Source organism: Amorphotheca resinae (genome assembly GCF_003019875.1).
Source record: "Amorphotheca resinae ATCC 22711 unplaced genomic scaffold M430scaffold_2, whole genome shotgun sequence".
Taxonomy (NCBI): Eukaryota; Fungi; Ascomycota; class Leotiomycetes; order Helotiales; family Amorphothecaceae; genus Amorphotheca; species Amorphotheca resinae.
In genome coordinates, this window is record NW_020194472.1 from 626,307 (window position 1) to 640,589 (window position 14,283).

The 14,283-nt window shown below is 52.3% G+C and overlaps 4 protein-coding genes across 4 annotated transcripts; 1 reads left to right on the top strand and 3 right to left on the bottom strand.

The window, feature by feature from the left end:
- Positions 1-3,146: 3,146 nt before the first annotated feature.
- On the top strand, positions 3,147-5,040 carry M430DRAFT_63773 (hypothetical protein; the record flags this gene model as incomplete). The annotated part of the gene is made up of 2 exons (XM_024869078.1): positions 3,147-3,155; positions 3,878-5,040. 2 exons carry the CDS (start codon positions 3,147-3,149, stop codon positions 4,916-4,918), a joined length of 1,050 nt encoding a protein of 349 aa, XP_024723766.1. The 3' UTR covers positions 4,919-5,040.
- Positions 5,041-7,393: 2,353 nt separating this feature from the next.
- On the bottom strand, positions 7,394-9,176 carry M430DRAFT_15897 (hypothetical protein; the record flags this gene model as incomplete). The annotated part of the gene is made up of 2 exons (XM_024863346.1): positions 7,394-8,435; positions 8,506-9,176. The coding sequence occupies 2 exons, from the start codon at positions 9,174-9,176 to the stop codon at positions 7,394-7,396; spliced, it is 1,713 nt and encodes a 570-aa protein (XP_024723767.1).
- A 1,688-nt stretch (positions 9,177-10,864) lies between these two features.
- Positions 10,865-11,716, bottom strand: M430DRAFT_55974 (hypothetical protein; the record flags this gene model as incomplete). Its single annotated transcript, XM_024868574.1, has 3 exons — positions 10,865-11,074; positions 11,194-11,424; positions 11,503-11,716. The coding sequence occupies 3 exons, from the start codon at positions 11,714-11,716 to the stop codon at positions 10,884-10,886; spliced, it is 636 nt and encodes a 211-aa protein (XP_024723768.1). The 3' UTR covers positions 10,865-10,883.
- Positions 11,717-11,858: 142 nt separating this feature from the next.
- M430DRAFT_199107 (hypothetical protein) lies at positions 11,859-12,730 on the bottom strand. The gene has a single exon (XM_024864184.1). It carries the CDS (start codon positions 12,471-12,473, stop codon positions 12,024-12,026), a length of 450 nt encoding a protein of 149 aa, XP_024723769.1. The 5' UTR covers positions 12,474-12,730; the 3' UTR covers positions 11,859-12,023.
- Positions 12,731-14,283: the final 1,553 nt, after the last annotated feature.

Genomic DNA, 14,283 nt, shown 5'->3' on the forward strand with positions numbered 1-14,283 from the left:
AGAAGAGCAGACACATGACGGGAAGAATCTTGAACCATCGTACTATTCCCGTCGTTGAATGAAAGCTGCAAGCCCGAGAACGCGAATTGAAGGTCACATGCGGAGCAGTGTTCAATCAAGAGATGAAGCTTTAATCGCCACTATTTGATTATTGGACCTCGTTCCGAATGGCAGGTCGATCCTGGCCGAGACGGAACGGGACGAGGTGCACCGTGCTGGGGAGTTGCCGCCGCCAGTCTAGAAGTTTCCTTCTCCACCGGGGATCTTAAATTGAAACGGCCTCAGCCTCATGGGCCAAGCCCTGTGATCTCGGGATCCGAGATTAATACTGCATGAAAGGGCATAGACGATGGGTGATAGCAGTAATCACTCGCCACCATGGCGATCACTGCATCGGTATAGCATCATTAAGCGCCAGGTACACGGAACTTATCCTATGCCATGTGAAGTCAGCACACCCACCTGGGCGCGTATGCTGCTACGTGGGAGAAGATTAGGCGCCGAATGATATTGCAGAAGTGATGCTGGGGGCGCTGGTTGGCTGAGACGAGGGGGACGAGCAAGCACATGCTCATAAGGCTTGACTCTTGCCCCGGAGCCACGTCTGGTTTCAGGAGCTTGAAGATGACGACGGAGGAGACCTGATACTGTGCAGAACCGGAGCAACTTGCTTTGACGCTTGGCTTTGCGTCTTGGTCTGGTTTCGACGTCACGCGTTGGAAGTCCAAGCGGGTGGGTTGTGGGAAGCGCAGGGCAACGAAAGCACGACGGAATGGAATCATGGAATGGTACAATACTCGGCGCATGGCCCCCATCATAATGGCCGATGATAAGGTGGGAGCGGGCGGCTACATGAAGATACAGCAACGTTGCTGTGGCTGCGGAGAAGACGCGTCGGAATATGGAAGGTAGCGAACAACCCAGAAGGCGATCCGTACGATGTACTTACGATAGGTATGTGTGCTCTGTACCGCGATGTTGGGCACATCCCGTATGATCACGGAGGATTGCCTCCACGCAGCCATTCGGTACCGGGCTGGGGGGATCGGCAAGAGGAGAAAGCTATGCTGTATGTATGGTTTCGAAGCAGCCCTGTAGAGGCGACAACGTGATGTTCCTGCGTAGATGTACAGAGTAGTATGTAGTATGTTGATGGCAGACCAGCATATCATGATGATAGATCAGCATATCATCGTGATAGATCAACTATGATCTATCATCTGTATCATCTGTATCCATGATGACCCGGGGGGGCGGAAGAGGAATGAGGCTTGACTCTGGACTTTGACTCTCGACTCTTGAGCACGTGCATGATTCAGGCGTGGCTGCGATGCGTGGGATGCCGGATGCGGGACGGTGATTGGCCCACGTACGGGAATACGGGACAGCAGAGAGGCCAGGGACGCAGCGAGAATGCTGCCCGAGGGAAAAGCAAAAGGAAGAAGCAACAAAAGGAAGGAGGAGGATCCGTAAATGCGCCAATCAGGGCGAGGGTTGGGGTATGCTTTAGTCGGATATCGGGTGTGATTATTAATCTCCGTGTATTATTGCAGCATAAGCATGGCATTATGTTGTATTATGTTATAATCATGTTGTAGAACCACCCCCTTCGATCCGGATGCCCGCGGGATTGATACGGGCCGTCCCCGACTCGGACATAGTTGTGGGCGTGGCAGTGGCATCCTTTGGAACTTCATAAGCCAGAAACAAGATCACATAATCACACAGAGTGGGAAGACACGATGCCTTAATACTGTAGATGATACAGATGATACAGACGAGATATGATATGTACTGTACATACTACATAGATACACACTGCTGTTATCCCGTCCTCCGTCATCAGCATATACCACTGACAAGCCACGGACTTCTTCCCTTAGGCAGCAACCGAGCCGCCAGTGAGAGCCTCTCAGTCACCGCCATCTCTTTCTCTTGCTTTCTTTTTTTCACCCCCCGGAAAACTTCTCTTCTCTCTCCTTGTGATTCTCCCCTCCCCCGTCAATCAGCCTTCATCAGATCCATCCATCCATCCATTCATCATTCGACCATCATCATCATCATCATCATCACAATCATCCTCGTCTCCGGACCCCTTCAGAGTAAGGTCAAACTCGAAACTGCCGCGGCGCATCTACTCGGCCCACCCTCCGGCCCACTCTACGGCCCACCTCGCCCCCCCGACCGCCACTCACCAGCCCAAGTCTTTTTCCTACTTTTTTTCCCTCCGGGCCACTCATCATCCTCCATCCTTTCTACTCATCCCGTAACCAATCACCCTTTATCATCTCCATTCCCCCCCATCAAATCACCTTCCAGAACCACAGACATTTGCCAGATCCTATCGTGTCCCGCCCCCTTCTGCCCTCGCAAATTCAGATAATAGGCTACTACTGCCTCGCATCCGCACGACACGAAAAGGTCACTCCGCAAGAAGGTCCCTGGCTGTCCATCCAGGAGCCTGCACGGAACACAGCCAATCCTGCTCGCCCTCGAACCACCCCGAGTGCTCGTCGCCCAAGCCCTATCAGTGTCGCGAAAGGCCTCATCGCAAAAGCAATTGGCCCTCAGCGCAATCAGGTGATTAAATCCACCTGCGGGAAGGATCGTTGTGTGTGGTGCCACCGCCCAGCAATCATCCTCGAGAACGGCGGCGACGTCGTTGTATTGGTGAGTCCCCTCCCTGGGCGCAGCAACGGAGGATTGCTTCGACGTTGAGGCTTCCAGTGACAGCTCTCTTGCCGCGCTGCGCGTCGCGCGACCCTGACGAGGGGAGCTCGCGGTACAAGACGGAGCTCGACTGACGTGTGATCTCGAGCTTTCAGGAACAGGATTGTAACTCCTCGAACCCGATCTCTCTCTCAGATACGGATACTGGCGCGACCTGCGGTGGCGCATCTCTCTGTCCTGCTTCGCGACTCCAGCCCCCCGTCCGGCCTCGCGAGATCGCATCGCAGCGCAGCCGCATCGCGTCAACCACAGCGCAAAACAACCTCAGAGGCTCTGCGACTGCTGCACCGCGCAAGTCGACTCCAATCTGCTCGCTGATCGAGCGCGGTACGTCGCGCCGCCAAAGTCGCCAGGCAGAGGACCTGGCCGGTGAAGCTGATTGACAAGGTAGGCCTAGTTTTGCATGAGCTTCCTGCATGGCCAACGCATCACACTGGTCGAGGCAAAATCCCCCATCGGGCCCCAACCTTCCCACCTCCCAATCGTTCTCGAGATCTCCTGAGCATTGATCCCAAACTTCATAACTAATACCTGTGGTTGGATAGTTCCTTGCGAAGCCGTCGACTATTCCTGGGGAAGGCCTCGTCCCTCAAGTGGATCGTAGTCACCGAGGACCCGCGCAAAGCTATTCCGTCGACTGTCTCGAATAGCCTCAAGCGCGAACACCGCCTCACCCTCACGTGGGCGCTGGGTAGTCGAAGCCCGATCCGCACGCCTTAGAATATTCCTACCCGAACGCCTCCTGACTACATCAGCTTGCATATGCTGTGGTGCTGTCAATTGCGGTGTACACCTACCAGATCTCTTGCCAGCTCATCCCCGCATATCGAATTGGCTAGCAGGCTTCTTTACTAGCTATCCCTCCGTCCAGGCGCTGTAACAACGGTCAACGACGCGTCTTCTGGAGTCAGTGCATACTCGAATTCTGCTTCGATACTCGAACCCAAGTCCGCCCCGACCGTGGCAAGACTTTAAACAACCGATATCAACCTACCGCGACCAAGATTCTCGAAATCTTCGCCTATCAAGAGCATATCTCTCTACCGACGCGCGCGACACGTCTTGCAGATCCGCAGTTTAGACAGATCCGACCCTCCCAGGACACATCTTTCTTAAGGGAACATTTCCCTGCGTACAAATGATGGAGTACGCGCAATATCAACAGCCGGCGCAAGGCCAACATGGGCACAATCCGGGTCACATACAAGGCGGTTATCCAAATTCGGGCCAACATCCAGGCGCCGGGCCGCCTCTCACATCTCCCTCCCAACAGCCACTTCACTCTCAGCACGCTGTGCACAGCCAGACATCGCCAATACTCACCTCTCAACCGCAGCAAGCAGGTCAGAGTCATGGACACGCGATGCAACAGCAGATGAACTACCAGCCGGCCTATGCGCAGCCTGGCATGCACTATGGCATGACTGGGATCACACCACAAGCTGCGGCGATGGCAGCCACAGCGGCAGCATCTGGCCAAGGCTATGCATATACCCTTCCAGATGCTGGCTTACAGCAGACCTCGCCAAGAATGCAAGGAGTTAACGTTGTAAAGCAAGAGCGAGGAGGGCCCAGGTCCCCGAAACAGATGAACAACCAACTCGTCCAAGGACGACGGATGAGCCAGGTCGCCAGTCCTGCTGTGCCAAATTCCCAACCCATTATGAACCACGGCGGCGCGCCTCGACCCTCGGTACCACCAATGCCAACAAATCAACAACACCCACAATCACCAGAACTAGTCTCGGGAGCAGTTGAAGAGTCGCCATTATACGTCAATGCCAAACAATTCCATCGCATCCTGAAACGCCGCGTCGCGAGACAGAGGTTAGAAGAAGCCCTACGTCTGACGTCAAAAGGGAGGAAGCCATATCTGCATGAGAGCCGACACAACCATGCGATGAGGAGACCGAGAGGCCCTGGTGGACGATTCTTGACTGCTGATGAAGTCGCTGAAATTGAGAGGAACAAGAGCGAGGGTGGTGGTGACGAGAACGAAAAGGGGTCGCTAGAAACTCCAGCAAAGAGCACGTCCAGCGGTGCTGGAGGGTCTGGCACTAAAAGAAAGGCTGAAGGCGACAATACTACCCCTAGTAAGAAGGCCAAAACTGATGCCCCTCCAGTAGGGGGCAGAAGTAGTGCCGAAGATGAGGATGACGATGAAGACGATGCAGATGATGATGGTTGAACTGTCACGTGGTCTACCCCTGGGCTACAAAGAATTCCCTTTGTCATCTTGTTCGTTTACGATTTGACGACAGCGTTTGCTTTTTCGCATGCATCGGTTACTGCTTGTTCTTTTGATTCACTTCACGAGCGCAGGTCGGGGCGGGTCTCACATCTAGGCCTCTCGCGACGCCAAGGAAATACCTATATAGGGACAGTGATTAGTCAGGGAGTTGTTGATTTCCATCCCGGCTGGGTTGCTGGCATAGCCTTGGACTTCAGGGATGGTTGGGTCGGGTTGCATAAGGATGGTCGTCAGTGGTTTTTCCAGACACTCGTTTTTACTCTGCCATTCTTCTTGCCCGTCGCCCTCTGGATAACACTAGAATCCCCCCCTTGTTTGTCACGTTTGCATTTCCTCTGCTGCAGTTGATATATCCTCTTCTCTATTACATTCTTAGCGCAGAGCTTGATCTGTGCGATTTTCAACCTTTGGTTTTGTAAGAGCAAGTAAATTGTCTTTGGTGGATTTTGCGATTGGGTACCAGCTATGATGGATGGGATTTGAATGGGACGTTCTGGGAGGAGATTAGAGAAAACAGGCACATGTCCGTCACCGGATCAAAAACAGCAGAGTGAGACTGAGCAAGCAGCACAGGGCGCAGCTACCTCATGCAAGGGAATGGCGCGTGGACCAGGCTTTGGACGATGGGTTTTTCCTTTTATCTGTCGTGTTTGGCGGCGGGTGCTCAGGGGAGGTGTACCATATTCGAGGGCTCTGGAGAGGCTGATGCGTTATGTCAGATTGCAGAATGAGGGGCCGTAATATGATACCATTGAATTGTGTTGATGCTGAAATTGTGTGCGATGTTATCACCTTGCTAGTTGTCTAAGTTATATGAAGAAGATACCTTACCCTATCACCCCTCCCCTCATATCCCACTCACTCACTTCCTCTTTATCAAGATCCACTCCACTGTCCCATGCCAGCTCCAAAAACATTCATAAGCACCTTCCTTACGCGACCTACCTACTTCCATTCTTCAACTCAAGTTGATCAACTCTCACCCAATTCTCGGTTAATCACCGTATTGAGTAAGGGAGGGCATTACGCAAATCCTCCCATCCCCCCCCCTCTTTCCACATCCCCCTCCCACTCCTTCATACCATAATCAAAAGACAAAAATCATACTTATCATCTCTCCTCTCCTAGTCCCAAAATAACCATCAAAATGTCATATACCTACCTAGCTATTATAACCTATTTTATAATTCATTCTATATCACCTATTTAAAACTTGTCGTTATTATAACCGTTTCCTAGGTAGGTATCAAAAACAGAGTTCTTTAAGAAAATGATATATACAAGAAAACATAATCAGTCGTGCTTTATAAATAAAATGTATATTGATATAGGTAGAGCTATTTATTTGATATTGGAATTATTATCTATATAAAATAGTGAGAGGGGAAGGGGAAGGGGATGTGAATGTGAGAAGAGGGAGGATAGGTATGATCGGATTTTGCGTATTTGCTTGCCCTCCCTCCCTCACTTAATTAATATGGTGATCAATGTAATCGAGGATTGGGTGAAGAGTTGACTAACCGAACGATTATCTTTGGATGAAGTCTTCTTCTGATGTGTATAGCGGTCTTTTTTATGTTTTTTTGAGGGGGCTTGGGTTGATGATAAGAGGATATATATATAGATAGGTGAATAAGGCTGTGAGTGAGTGGCTTGGGGAGGGAGAAGGTAAGGAGAGGTAGGGGATTGATTGATTTTGGGCGTAGGGATGGACTGGGCAGTATAGAGTAGAAAACACACACCAACACACACACACCCACACACGCGCGCGCACATACTATCTCTCACTTTCTCGACATGTCAATTGCTTATTACTATTAGGGGTTTTATTCAATTGATTGAAAATATGTAATAGAAAGTTAAGCATTCGGGAAAAGTCAATGATTGATCCCTTCCCTTGATAGATGGATGATTTACAGCTCACTCAGACGCGTCCGAAGTAGGAATACCAATAGGGTTCATCTATTGGTATCTATCAGCTACATGCATATGTACAGTTGATTCTTCTTTGCCATTATCAACCCTTCATCAATCCTCCAACCCACAACCTCCACCATTCGCCCGAGGACCTTCTCACCACGGTCCCCTCCATACATCCATCCACCTATCCATCTGCTCTCTGATCCATGGTGTACCAAAAGACTCCATGCAAGCAAAAGTAGCTTCGCTTTTCCCATTACCCATATCCTGTCAAAAAAAACACAGAATACTTTCATTGCCCAAAACGGCAAGAACCAAATCCCAAACGCCAGCCCAACTGCTTACAGCTGGGGCATTATGTGCTCATGGTATCATGTAAACTGTGACCGCCTGTACGCCGGACGGATATGCAATCATTGAGTGAACCGAAGCCCCGATATGTCGACTTCTTCAGAGGGATAAGGTGTTGACGTTTCAAGCCCCTCATAACAACTACCTCCTCCATCCCACATTCCATATAACGTGCGCGATATCCCTGGCGGTGTTCACAGTGTCGATAACCTTGCCAAAGAGTCCTTCTGACGCCACGCTATCCTCGTCTTCTTCGTACGGCATCAGCATTCCAGATGGGGTCCTCCGCATGCCCGGGGGCTCTCCATTGAGGCTTGATGATGAGGCCGAACTATGCAAGTTCTGGGAACTGTTTTTGCGCTGTCCGAAGGCATTCGGTGGCTGCCAATCCAGATCAGCATCATCCTCTTCCTCCTCTCCAAAGACCCTCATCGATGGTTTCGAGGGCCTAAGCGTCTCCTGAGAAGGGGAGGGTGATAATTTGACAGCACCCCAAAACCCATCATTGCTATGCTTCACTGCCGTCTCTTGAGGCTCAGCGGCGTCCTCCATGTACTTTAGTGTCGTGGATGGCAGCATGGCAATCGTCTTGCTGTCATTATTGCCGTTCGGTCGCGGTGTCGCTGATCTTTGCAAAGGGGGTAATCTTCGACTCGAGTTGGACCTCTTCATCATGATGCCGCCATCGTCAGAATCGCTATCGTCATCGTTGTCCATCCCCAGTGACTCGGGCTCTTCGTCATCGTCCCCCTTCATGTCCAGTGCTATACACTGCTCAACCTGCTCGTTAAAGTGAATCCGCTTCCTCTCCGTCCCAGGCGATTGGAGGCCTGACGAAGATATTGAAGAGAGAAGGCTAGGGTGCTCCCGACTCAACGGTCGCGAGGAGTAGGAGGTAGGGATAAAGCCCGTTCGCACAAGATCTGGATGATACTCATACCCATCTGATTGCTGTGCCTGTACAGCTGCAGCCGCCTGCTTCAAGAGTGAGGAGGAGGATAATGATCTTTGAAGCATTATCTCCGATACGCTGCGCTTCTTCAAGATGGGCTTCTTATTCAAGAACGAGTTTGACTTGGAGATCCGACTCCCGTTGACTGGAGAAGCCGGAGGGATCCGTAATGACTTGTCCGAACCCGTCTGGAGAGGTCCGTAGAGCCAGGTCACATCGCAGTCCTTGAGCCTGACGAAGGTTAGTACGAACTGGTTCGCCCGACAGCGCCCGACATCCGTGGACGAGAGCAGGGACTCACCAATTCAGGGTCTCCGGAGACACGGTCTTCAACCTATTCTTCGACTTGGCCCATGTTCGCCACGAGGCGTTCTCCAACCGCGCACTATTGTTGTATGCTTTCCGCTTGGACACGATAAGCTTCCACGACGACCAGATATCCTCCTCCCTCCAATTATGCGACAGATAGTCTACATGCCTGGACGGCTGCTTCCGCACGGCCGTGTCATCCTCCGCATGCTCGATGTGATCGGGGGACTCCGGCCGCGAGACAGTGGTGGGGGTGCTGTTGGGTGAGACGGTGTACGAACCACCGGTCTGGGGGCTCGTGGGAGGTTCCAGATCTTCGACTTGCTCGAAATAGCCTACTTCGTCGTACGAGGGAAAGACGATCTGGTCTTCCTGATCTTTGTCCTCACCGGGGGTATCGAGCGACAAGCTGCTGGCGGGGGTGGAGGAGAAGGAAGGAGCCGTGGAGTCGGCGTGTGGGGTGCGCGGGGAGGATTCGCTGGAGGAGAAGGTGGAATCGGAGGGAGACGAGATCTTGCCAAATCCGATCGTGCTCCGCGACCTCGAGAGAGTGGTGGGATACGACGACGGCTGCGTGACAAACTTGGGCTGGGAGTGCGATCGGTGGAGGGAGCTCGAAGACGAGAAGTAGCGGGTCGCTTCGGAAGTGAGCACAACGGCCATTTCGGGAGGGGAAGAGTTGAGGAAGAAGTCTGCGTCTGGGCGGCGGAGGAGGGTGGTTTAGGGTCGCGGGGGACCAAGGAGCCTCAAATGATCTTCCCTTCCTGGCAGTGTCGAGTTGGATGTCAATGTTGATGCGGTCGAGTTTTGCCGAGGGCCTGAGAGATGCCTCTCTTCACACACTCTCCCGGCGATCTGGATGAACTGGTGCACCTCTCATGGAAGTCAATTCGGAATTTGGGGGGCAAACGAGAGGAGTCGGTCGGGGGGAGAGAGGAGGGGAGTGTGGCGGTGACCGGGGGGGTTTTGAGACAATCGAGGGGTGGCTCAGGCGAGACGTCGGTTGTGGAGGGTTGCTGTTGTTGACGCAGAGGATGGATGGGAGTAGGCGATGGAGAGAACGAGAGGGGCAGAAGGAGAGGAGGGCTCTAGAGGGGGGACGTAGGTCGAGATAAAAGAGAGGAGAGGGAGAGGAGAGATCAGAGGAGAGATCAAGGAGATCAAGGAGATCAAGGAGATCCTCGGGATGGAGGAGGCGAGGAGGTGGGGGGGGAAGAAGGGATGTAGAAGAGAGGAGGAAGAAAGGGGGGAAACAAAAGAAGAAGAATGGAAAGATGGAAGGGTAATGGAGTGATCTGGAGCACGTTGGGGCAGACAGGACCGAGGGCCTAAGGGACCGTAGCGAGATCTGGGTTTGCTAGGGCAGGATCATCGAGGGCCGGGGGGGAAGAGTGGCAGAGTGGCGGACAGTCGGCAGGGCCCAGGTTCGGGATTATTAGATTATCATTATTCTTTTCTGGTACGGGCGGGCAGGATCTGGAGTGAGATCAGGCCGGGGGAGAGATGATGTTAGGATGATTCTGCGTGTTCTTATGTTCCTCGCTCAGTGCAGGGCCGTCGCAGGGCCATCAGATGCGAGGGCAGCATCTGGGATGGTCTGATTCGCATCGGCCATTAATGATTACGCTGAGCGAGGGCAGCATAGCGGAGCAGCTTGTCTCACAGTCCCAGATGCCAGACCCGAGAGTCTCCAGACGGATCTGATAGCGGAGAGGTCTTTCTCCTCGGCCTCTCTCTTTTTTCTCTCATTGTCTGCAACGAAGAGGAAAAGACGGGCGCAGATAGATGGATGGAAGGCATGTAATCGACAGTGCTGCGCGTATGCTGTACATCCTGACATGCCTTCTCTACAGGGGACATGCGGAGGTACATGTACGTGTTAGATGTACATCAGGTATGTCTAGCTAGGTATGATACCCTAAGGTACATGTTATGCAGATAATAATAAACAATATCAAGGGGGGTGAAAGGTGTAAGAGATGCTCAAAAATTACCCAAAAAACCCTTCCACGATCATCCACAATCATCCACAATGCCCCCCCTCATAAGGTAAACAGGGCAAAAAAACGACATGCACCGGTCCCCAAAATCCGGGACTCCTTAGCGCGATGCGAGATGTGTGGGGGTGACAGTGTGTGACAGGGAAAAGCCAAGGGCCCAGAACCTGTGGCCGTGGGGACTGCGAGTTTATCCCTCCGACTGAGATGCCGTATATCCTGCCTTCAATATTGTTGCTATTATTCTTGATATTATTATTATTGTTATTATCATTATCATCATTATCATCATCATCATCATCATCATCATGATTATCCTACTCTGATGGTCTTCTCGATGAGTTTATTCCCATTCTGGTTTATTGTTCTTTCATTAGACTGCACCACTACCGATCGTATTATCATCGTCTAACGTTCGGTAGTGCGGGAACCGCCGGGTCGTGCGAGTCAACCGGTCATCATGTATCCTCTCTCCTCCTCGTCTTCCTCTCCTCTCCCCTTCACCATCCTCCTCCCACTCCACCTCCGCCTGTCCTGTCGCGGGAGATCTACCGTGGCCTTGCCCTTAAGACCCCGTCACTATTAATCCTTAGCACCATATCATGATGCCCTCCATGTTGCTGCCATTATTGCCAGCTGTCCATCAGTTGTATCTGCAAGTGCCGCTTTTCCCATGAGCTTACTGTACTCCACAGAGCCCGAACCATAAACATGAAACATGCTCCATGAACCTCTTCTTCCGATTCCTTCAACTATCCAACCCTGCCGAACTGCCCGTCGTCCCGCTTCTCCTCTCCTCTGCTGCCCGGAATACCTTTCCGACACAGCAGCTTCCCTCACAACCCCCATTCTCCAAGGCTGTCTAGCCGGGCGCCTCGCAGAGCCTCCATCCCATCTCAATGCGGCCGATCTGCCTGTCCCAACCTATATTCTATCCCGATGCAGGCTAGACTGCCTTCCTGGTCGGTGGGACGTCCTTCTCCCCGTCTCACTTCCACCTCCAAGCATGCCAATCATCATATACGCTGGCCCCCCGTGTAACGGTGGACGGTGGTGGACGTATGTACCACAGACAAATCGGGACAGACACGATCGACGCCTTGTCCCCGCGTTCTCCGACAGACTATTCACGTCTCTTCTTCGGACCAGTTCGATCTCCCCCGCATCCCGCACGTTCAAGTGAGACCTGGAGTCGCTGAGAGTCATGTCTTATTTCCCATTGCTTCTCGCGGTTAGCTAGCTAGCTGTCACTACGCGATATAACTAACCCTCCGCAAAGTTTCCAAAGATAGGTATCAATGACATCTACCCTAGGAGCATTTGTGTTCTCCCAGATGCTGTCTCCCTGCAATTGCTCTCTTAGATATGAGATGAGACTTGGCCGCTATCGCCATCCTTGAAACCTACTCTCGATCCTTGGAAGCAGCAGTGGAACTCCCATCTCGGGTTCGCCTGCTTTCAATTCTGGCGGCACGTTGACTTGGCAGGTTGGCAGGGCCGGTCGGGACGACGGCTAAAAGTGGACGTCGTGGATATGTTGTACAAGGCTATTGTACAGCCTGAGCTCTTGCAGCTCAGAACGCGGGCGCCAGTCATGAAGGCTGCCCAGCATCTCGGGGTTTGATTCTTGCGCAAGATAGGAAATGAGAGCCACGGTGGATGACAGGCAGGTATATGCGGCATCAGCGCCGAGTGGGCTTAGATACACTGTGAATAGAGTAAGCAGGGTACTTATCAGTTGAGGCACCCCGGTGATGAAGATTCCCATGCCTCGTTGGGGTTGTACTGCCTGTAATGGGCTACATATGCATGATATTGGATTCTTCTTAATACCCAGGACAATGGACTCACGGACAATGGACCGTTTGCTGTCAAGCAAGCTACCCTGGAGAAATGCAATGCAAGTACTTGTACTGTACTGTACGTACCTCCCCGGCCTGCCCACTCCTACCTTTATCCACATCCAAGCTCAGAATCACGAATAATCACTCGATTCCCTAAACCCTCGATCCCCCAATCAATCAATCCATCCAGAACCACATTCTCTTCTCCGCGCACTCCCCACTCCCCGCGCGACCGTCATAGCGGGGACTTTCTCCTTGATAAGAGGAGCCTCGCAGCGCACGATCGGCAGCCGGCGTGGGGGTGTGGAGCTCGGGTCGAGCATTTACCGCGTATAGCAGATGGACGCAACGGTCAATCAGGATTGCTGAAGGTCTATCGTTCACGAAACCTGCTTTTGGTAGGGGAGCCAGGTCGTTTCATGTAACTTCAGTTCATGTATGTATGTATGTATGTACTATGTACCTATAGGTAGATCGGTTGGTCTGCACGAACATAACGCCTGTGCAGATGGCGTTTTGGACATGTAGGCAAGGCAAGGTGGGCAAGCCAATCATGAGGAATCAATCATTGCGAATGTCGAACGCCAGCTGCCAGGACTCTTGGCAGCCTCCGGAGCTCTGGAAGATACCGCCCATCCCCTTCGTCGTGGCGAATTCCCCTTTCTAGTTACGAGGTACAGTGTAGACCGTTTCTCAACGGCGCATTGGTTCTCTGGGCAGACCTCAAAACATGCCGCAACATCCAACAGTATCCGTTATGCGTTCTGTAAAGGTAGGTAGCTTGCTGTACCTCCCCCTGTCATCTTTGTCTATCTGCATATCGACCGAGTACAGAAGAGACCAATCGATCAAGTGTGGCTTTTCCGGATCCCCGCCCACAACCGTCAGTCATTCAAAGCTCCCCACCCTCAGCGAGTTCATATGCACTCACTCACATATCTTTAATATAAAACACTTTAATATATCCCCATCCAACATCCTTAACCAACCAACCAACCAACATATCCATACCTAGATATTCACGCATCAGCCAGCCGGACCTCGGCCCGCGTCTCCGCATAGAGGCTACTAACCTCCATGAGCGCAGCCTCGAATCCTATCCCTGCCAGCACGCCGGATAGAGCCTTCTCTCCAAAGGACCCTTTTTTATTTTAATTTATATTATTGTGTACTGGAGGGGGGATTTCCCTGGGATGTATCCCTATTCGACGAATGCGCGCATATACGCAATGCATGCGATATGTATGGTAATAAAGTATAGGAACTTGGTAAGCGTGGGAACGGCATTCGCCCCGCGCGTCGATCAAGGATGGGGTCTTCCTTTCTCACAGGTACTTAAAGTCAAGGGGGAACGCGCTGCAGATGACTTTGTAGCTGGTACTTGCTATGACTTAACTTATTTGGGGAGTTTTTTTTCTGCATCTTCCATGGCGAGCCAAGCAGGCAAGCAAGCAAGGTCCTTGCGGTGTACTGAGCGGTGTATTATGCTTGTTTGTATTGCCTAGGGCGGTGTTGTGTTTTCTTGAATACCCTACATATAGGCAGGGAAGGCAGGGAAGGTGTGGCGAATTCGGGGCTGGCCAGGAGGCTTGGTTGGTTCGAGACTTGCTTCTGCCATGCATCTACCATGCGTTACTCAACTCAACTCGCTGCAAAGCTGCGGTGAGGTGTTCTTCCATCCCTACCCCAAGTCCGTCTCCTCCTATCTGATTACCTTACACCACGTTCGGGGCAGCAGAGAGTTCAGCTGGATACCCCCCGCCTTGTCCAGACCGTTCAAATCCCGCTCCGCCTGCTTTCCAGCAACTGGGCCCAGCCCTGTCGCGGCCATGCCCCCCGGGCCGCTCCCAGCTCAAGCGAATATGACACGTCGGATGAATGGCGTGGGAGGCGGCAGAAGGGGTCTTCTGGAATCGAGATCTGGAACGA

What these genes read in the sequence shown, in the direction of transcription:
- M430DRAFT_199107 (XM_024864184.1), bottom strand. Translation starts at nt 12,473, where the DNA reads ATGTGGATAAAGGTAGGAGTGGGCAGGCCGGGGAGGTACGTACAGTAC.